Source organism: Quercus lobata, chromosome 8 (genome assembly GCF_001633185.2).
Source record: "Quercus lobata isolate SW786 chromosome 8, ValleyOak3.0 Primary Assembly, whole genome shotgun sequence".
Taxonomy (NCBI): Eukaryota; Viridiplantae; Streptophyta; class Magnoliopsida; order Fagales; family Fagaceae; genus Quercus; species Quercus lobata.
The window spans coordinates 5695952-5703885 of NC_044911.1; the positions used below are offsets into that span (position 1 = coordinate 5695952).

A 7934-nucleotide genomic window follows, 5' to 3' on the forward strand; every position below is an offset into this window, starting at 1 on the left:
TTTATGCTACCACGATTTTAGGTTCAAGTGGTACAACTTTAAAACTTTGGAGAGGAAGCAAATGTACACATACTTTTGTTGGGCATACATGTATTTTTTCCATTTATTTTCCTTCATTGTGCTTTATATATATATATATATATATATATATATCCTTATCTGCAATGTGTTGAAATCATGTGGGAATGAAAATAATTGTAGATTTTGCAAACTAACGATGCTGTAAAATTTTCTTCTTACATGTCTGTTTGGTGATCATCAAACATATTTTCTTTGAGCTTCCTATAAGTTAGAAGTGGAAGAAGCATTTAATAAGACTTCTGATCTACAAGTTGGCATTAATTGACTAAACTGTTGACATGGGTAATCCTCATATGTTTAGTGCTTTACATGGTTTGATTGCTAAAAAATTTAGACATGATGATCCCTCTTTGTCTCCTGTGGAGTATTTGGTGGGAAAGGAATGCTTGCACTTTTGACGGAAGTGAGATTGATTCTTGATTTGAAGTTGCTCTTCCGGACTTTATCTAAGTGGACTAATGCTTTGACATTCATTACCAATCTGACTGGTTTTGTATTTATCTTCACATGATTGAGAGTTGTGTTATTTGCTTCAAACTTGGCTTTATAATATGGCTTTATATATCATTGATAAAACAGATCAAATATAGGCTGATGCACTTGTTCTGAGGGGGATCAGTTGCACATTTGAGGAAGGGCACAAAATACGTATTGTTGGCAGAATTGGCAGTGGCAAGACCACTCTCATAGAGATGAACCTGTTTTGTCTAGTGGAGCTAGCTAGAGGGAAGATATAGTAATGTATCTATTGAAACCTGTAGTATTCCATGTAATGTTCACTTTTTACGTAACTTTTAAATTTTAAGTGTTCATTTTTTTTCTAATTCAGAATAATATTACAAGGTACATCATAATTTTAGGGTTTATTTACTGTATTTGGGATTTAAGAACCTTTATATAGCTGTGTTATTTTTTTTTTTAGTTGGTTGTTGTCAATTTTTATTCATGGTCATTTGGTTCTGGACTTTCTATATTGTGGCTATTAAAATTTTCAGAATTGACTTGAAGAATTTAGATAATTTTCTAATGTTGGACGATTTATCATGTATGAATAATTCCAATCCTATCTTTTTTAAACTTTGAATTTTCTTTGATTGGTATGGATTGCAGTGAATCCTCCAACGAGGAGGATTTCCAAATCGTTCATGTAGAGGTTATGCAATTCATTGTTGTTTTTTACGTCATGTACATTCGTTAATCGTGGCTCATTATGTATAGGCTGATCTAGTATTTTGTAACTACACAATAATGGACTGCAGTGAATCAAATAGACGGGGTACGACCAAAGTTGACTGAATAGGATCAAATAGAGTAAATAGAATGTAGCACACCGATTTTCCTAGAAACCACAGTGGACCGAATAAGACCAAAGTAGATATAATGGACCGAATAAGACCAAAGTAGTCTAAAAACAAAAATAATAAGGTAATTTTTCCATATATACATATCTGCCAGTGAAACAATTGGAAAACGATGACACTTCTACTTAAAGCACACATGAAAGTAGTTACTTGGAAGTATACATATCTTACTAAATACCACAACAAGAAGTCGTACTTTTGCATTCATGAATCCGTACGTTGTCTCATGGGTGCATCAACTTCATCATGCCCCACAACATGAGCCACCACTTCATTCAACATGTTTGCACTCAACGTTGCGATCCTCCTTGCATGGTCACGCTCCTCAATGGCAACTTCCAACTGATACCTTAACAAAGTGTGCCTAATGTCTCCACTGCCATAGTTGGTTCCTTCGCTTTGAGAAGTGCTAGGTGAAGTTGAGGTTGATATGTTTGGAGTTTCCCACGATGTAGACATTGCAGGCCGGTGATAAGCATAGATGCAACGCACCTCTATGGCAAGTACAAAGGAAAGCTGTTGATAGCAATGGCAACAGATGGTAACAACGAGGTTTATCCACTCGCATTTGCCGTTGTCGAAAGCGAGAGCACGGAGACATGGGGATGGTTCTTGGCATGCCTGTTGACCTATGTTACAGACCGCACCAATTTGTGTATAATATCCGGCAGGCATCGTGATACAATCATGCTTCGATGACACCACTAGGGGCTACTTGCAACCGCCCTTAACCCATCACCGGTATTGCCTCCGCCATTTAGTAAGCAATGTTAACACTAACTTCAATAGTGTGCCGTTGAAGAACTTGGTATGGAACGCAGCAACTGCGAATCAAGTTAGGAAGTTTGAGAACACCATGGATTGCATCAAGAATGTCAACCCGGCTGCGTACAACTATCTTAAGGAGGTAAATCAAGAAAAGTGGACACTTGTACATGACCATGGGCACCGATATGGGGCAATGACAACCAACCTGTCAGAGTGCTTCAATGGGGTACTTAAGGGCGCACGTAGCTTGCCCATAACTGCAATGGTGAAGTTTACATTTTACAAGGTGAACTCATACTTTGACGAACGTCGAAACAAAACCCTTGAGAAGTTGGAAGAGGGGCAAGTGTGGTGCAAATATGCCTATGACAATTTCGAGGAAAATCAAGAGAAGGCGAAGCTCCATATTGTTAGAAGGATGAGTGCGCAACAACGGTTATATACAGTGGAGACACAGTCTTCACTGTTGAACACTGGCGGGGGAGATCACACCCATAGGGTTTCCCTCATAGACATGACATGCACGTGCGGCAAATGGGAAGCAAACAAGATCCCTTGTTCCCACTTGATAGCAGTTTGTGCCAAACACAACCATGATGCCACTGAGTATATGGATCATTTCTACCGCCTTGAAGAACGGTATCACAGCTATGAGCCTATATTCCAACCACTAAAAGATAGGTTAGAATGGCCGGAGCCAACAGAAAGGAGAACCGTGATGCCAAACCAGCGGTTGATCCGTGAGAAAGGTCGGCCCAAGTCCACGAGAATCCGCAATGAGATGGATGACGAGGATAGGGAGTTGCCAACCTCATTGTGGATTGAGAATGGACCAAAGTTGAAGTGTGGGTTGTGTCGCCAAGAGGGTCATAACCATCGTACATGTCCAACTCGAAATGTGGCTTCAACAAGCCATGGTGCTATGTAGCAGGTAACAATTACAAATCATACTAACAAGGGGGTATCATAAGTTATTCTTCTTTACATGTTTAGATATTACATTATATGAGTTATAATTAAGATGTGGGCAGTAATTTGTAGATCGGAACCATGATAGTAATACCATTGTATCAAATGTAGCTCCACTTTGGGCAATCTTGTGATTACTTCTTCAAGTAGTTGCAGTTAGTCTTAACTCCTACATATTACCATTCTAAGTCTTTTGTCCCAGTTTTGGTGTTCTTTCAATCTTATTGTTTGTCGTGTACATATTCTAGTATTCATGAGGTCTCTATTCCCCTTACTGTATATGTTTTGCTGCAGATTTGTAATTGTTGCCAAGGTGTAACTGTAGATGCTCCTCATTTAAGCAGGCAAGCCTGAATGCTCTTCTATATTTGTCAATTCAATTTATTAATTACCATGGGTTGTATACTAATTTCTGTGTTGGCTACTCCTCAGAAAGGAGGCAACTTCTGAAAAGAACAAAAAGAAGGTGTCACTCAAATGCTATGACTCCATGTTTGCCTAAAACCATTGTTGGCGGATGCTGTCCAAGTTTCAACTTACAATTGTGAAGAATGTTTAAAATGCAGAAATGGAACTTTTTATTTTTGTACATCAACTGATTTAAATGCATAGAGGCTCTTTACTTACAAATAAGCTTGTATATATGGATGATTTTTTTATTCGCGTAATGCAAATGGGGGAATGTTACTGATGGATGTGGTTGGTTATGATTTGTATGGATGACTTGTTGTTCACAGCATGGTTGTCAGTAGGTCCACTTTTACTATGAATAAGCACGATACTGAATGGGTGTGAACAGTGCAAGTCGCAAGCAAAACTACAAGTAGAAAGGTTATACTAAATGAAACTCGATTTTCCAGATAACGAGTTACGTTGCAGTCCATTTTCAATCCCCTTCGACTGTATCCATTCTCAATTCTCAAGTATCTGGGTTACTCGATTTCTCTAAATCCGAGTTACGTTGAACATAACTCGATTTATAGGATACCGAGTTACGTTGGAGAGCTCTCTACACAACTAGATTCCTCTTGGACTGTATCTGGACCAGTCCAAATAGCTGGACTAGGTGTTTGAGCCCAGTCAAGGTAACTCGATTTCCGTATAACCGAGTTATGTTGAGAAGAACTCGCTATCTGTAGCTTCGAGATACGTTGAAGACCATTGTGCACACTTAGATTCCTCTTGGACTGCCTTTGGACCAGTCCAAATATCTGGGCTGGGTCAGGAAGCCAGTCAACGTAACTCGATTTCGTTATTACCGAGTTATGTTGAAAATAACTCGATATCTCTAACGTCGAGATACGTTGAAGACCATTTTCTACATGTAGATTCCTCTTGGACTGCCTCTGGACCAGTCCAATTATCTGGGCTGGGTTAGGAAGCCCAGTCAACGTAACTCGATTTACGTATTACCGAGTTACGTTCAGAAGAACTCGATTTCAGTAGCTTCGAGATACGTTGAAGACGTGTCTACAGTTAGATTCCTCTTGGACTGCCTCTGGACCAGTCCAATTATCTGGGCTGGGTCAGGAAGCCCAGTCAACGTAACTCGATTTACGTATTACCGAGTTACGTTCAGAAGAACTCGATTTCTGTAGCTTCGAGATACGTTGAAGACGTGTCTGCAGTTAGATTCCTCTTGGACTGCCTGGGACCAGTCAAATTATCTTAACTCGATTTCTGTATAAGCGAGTTATTCGCATGTAACTCGATTTCTGTAGTATCGAGTAATTCTACTTTAACCTGATGTGCAGGATATCGAGTTACTTCCAATCGAGTTACCACACACAACATGGATTCCTCTGAGATACACTGCGCACAGCATGGACTCCTTTTAGTCCCAGTACACATAACTCGATTTCTTAATAATCGGGTTATGTGTATGACCAACCCACTATTTAGTGCTCAAACGTACGAAGCAGCAACTGTTCAACTTCTTCTCAGCGAAAGTTTGGAGAACCAGAACAATGGCTTCTCAATGGCGGAGAGACAACGACGATGGTCCTGCTGATCGGTCCCTACACTTTTTCAAGATTATTCTGCCGAATGCTATTCAGGAAGGAAAGCTTGTAAGTATGCTCAAATTTATAAACTAGATTCCTCTGAAAATTAGCTAATATACACTTCGTACACTTCATCTTCTTTATTTGTGATTCTTGAAAAAATGTACATTTGTTACATGTAGTCAGAAAAACTTTCATTTTGCAATACGTAGGTTACACTTTAAGAAGAACACAGTCACATAACAGAGTACTTTTGCATCGAACACTTTTATATGAACAAAAAATGAAACAGGGATAAGCGCATGGTAGAGATAGAGGAAAAATAAATACAGAGCAAGAGCAGATGGCATTTTTTTGAAAATGTGATAGGGCTTATAGGGTCACCACAGATGTATAACTCAATTTAAACTGTGAAACTGTGTCCTGGGATCAAACTAGGATACAGAAATCGTTCACTCTTTTTATCATTTGTTTTTTAGAGTTCACAAACTTATGAAGTGGCTAAGTGGTAAAAATTACTACGTCTAAATCCAAATCCTGCCCATAAACAAAAGTGGGTCATCTTCAATGTTTCCCCAACACCCCAAAACCAAATCACAGACACATTATCAAAATACAACATTTCCCCAAAATTTTTTACATTTCAACAACAACAGAGAAATGTAAAATGTTGACAGCTGTTGATGGTTATTTTGGTTATAAGATTAGGTTGTATAATTTGGTTTCAAAATTCATAAGATTTGTTACTGTTATAGCTATTAAATATAACATCAATGTTGCAGGATTACATTTTATTTTGTTTGATTTTCTTTTCTTTTTTGTGTGGGGGTGGGGGGCTGTAACTAAGAAGTATTCTGCCATCATTCAAACTTTTATTTTCTAGCATTGTGTATAAGGATTGATTGCATGTGTTTATTTCCCTAGCCTGCATTTATGTTATGGAGATTCTTTTTACAACGGATTCCAGATAAGTTCGTGCAGAAATTTGGAATGGACCTGTCAGATATGGCCTTTTTACAACGGATTCCAGATAAGTTCGTGCAGAAATTTGGAATGGACCTGTCAGATATGGCCTTTCTCACTATTCCAAATGGTAGAAAATGGAAAGTCAAGTTGACACAACATGCTGGGGGGGTTTGGTTTCAAAATGGTTGGTCCGAATTTGCAAGCTCTCATGGTGTAGCCGTGGGGCACTTACTGGTTTTCAAATATGAAGGAAATTCAAAGTTTGATGTACTCATATTTGATGCCACTGCAACAGAAATAGACTATACTTTAGACGACGAACTCCAAGTTCATAGGATCGAAGATGATGAGAGTGATGACAGCTCTGTTGAAATCATCAAACACTTTTATAGGGGAGAGGGTTCAGGTTTGAATGTTACATTTTTGTAAGCAACTGGTTGATTTGTTTAGCTTCTGCTCTATTAATTTTATGTGCATGACTTCGTATTTTCAACTTCTTTCAGGATCAGCCCATCCTAAGAAAGACGGTGGTGTAGCTAAAAATCTTGTTATAGCCAATGCTTTTAAATCAGAAAATCCCCTTTTCACTGTTATCATGCGTCCATCCTACGTTAATGGCAAGGATCGTGCGGTAAGCTTTTAGCTTCACTAAAATGTAATATTTTTGTAATTTAGAAATGCAACTCCCATTAACTATCATTTTTCATAGATCAATTAGAAAGATTGTCACACTAGATACTTGTGGCTGGACATTTTGTTGGTAATGATTTTTTCTTATTTGTGTTTTTAGGTGAAAAGATGTAGATCAATTAGATACTTGTTGCTGGAATATATTTGTTAAATATCTATTATTGTTCCTTGTACAGAGTTTACCCCAAGACATTATCAACTACTTACCAAGAGACGGGTTTACCAAGGACTACACCAAAGCAAGTATACTCCCTGTCAAGCTCCAGATTGTGGACCGATTATGGCCTGTGAAGCTATACATTTATGAACGAAGTGGGGGTTCATCATGTGTCGTATCAGCTGGTTGGTCTGCATTTGTGAGGGAAAATAGTTTGCAAGTAGGAGATGTTTGCGTATTTGAGCTGATTATGAGGGACGGTGTTGTGTTAAACGTCCACATTTTCAAGTGCCAAGACTAAGTGGTTAGGGTGGATGTCTAATTCAGAATAATATTATGTGATGTTTAGAGTGTGTTTACTTTGCAACTTTACTATTCATCCCTATTTTGTTCATCCCAGTTTGCAACTTTATTGATTGGGTACTTTTGTGATGTTTAGAGTTTCACTCTTGGAAAATTTTTAATTACTATGATGAACTTTCATATGTATTTTAAAATGAATGTGATGCTGTATTTTTTTCTGCGCTTTTGTTTGGATTTTGGCCTTTTTGCATGTCATTCAATTATATTACATTGAATGGCGACTCTTGGATTTTATTTTAGGGGGGTCAACATTGTTATTGCTATAGGATTTTGTTCTTTTCAGATGACATTGTTGTATGTTTTGTATATATTGTAACACTTTAATACAATAACACCATGTGCAATAATTTTTAGTCATTATTTTTGATGTTTGCAAATTTAGATGTTTAAAAAATAAGTGAGAAGTTAATCCATCAATTGTGTCAATCAATATAATGTGGCAAATTGAAAAGCTTGATAGCTAAATTTTCAAAATTTCACTTGGTAGCAATTTTTCAAATGTTATAGATGAAGTTAACTTCTTGTAAACTGCAAGGACTAAAATAGGTACTGTTTTATTCAATGAACTTGATGAAT

General features: G+C 37.7%; 1 protein-coding gene across 1 annotated transcript; it reads left to right on the forward strand.

Annotated features, from left to right (window-relative positions):
• Nucleotides 1–5146: 5146 nt before the first annotated feature.
• On the forward strand, nucleotides 5147–7296 carry LOC115956187 (B3 domain-containing transcription factor VRN1-like). Its single transcript, XM_031074635.1, has 4 exons — nucleotides 5147–5252; nucleotides 6150–6554; nucleotides 6652–6779; nucleotides 7015–7296. The coding sequence occupies exons 1-4, from the start codon at nucleotides 5147–5149 to the stop codon at nucleotides 7294–7296; spliced, it is 921 nt and encodes a 306-aa protein (XP_030930495.1).
• Nucleotides 7297–7934: the final 638 nt, after the last annotated feature.

What these genes read in the sequence shown, in the direction of transcription:
- LOC115956187 (XM_031074635.1), top strand. Translation starts at nt 5,147, where the DNA reads ATGGCTTCTCAATGGCGGAGAGACAACGACGATGGTCCTGCTGATCGG. An exon ending in TCAGGAAGGAAAGCTTGTAA is followed by an intron (nt 5,253 to 6,149) that starts GTATGCTCAAAT and finishes AACGGATTCCAG; the next exon opens with ATAAGTTCGTGCAGAAATTT. An exon ending in TTATAGGGGAGAGGGTTCAG is followed by an intron (nt 6,555 to 6,651) that starts GTTTGAATGTTA and finishes AACTTCTTTCAG; the next exon opens with GATCAGCCCATCCTAAGAAA.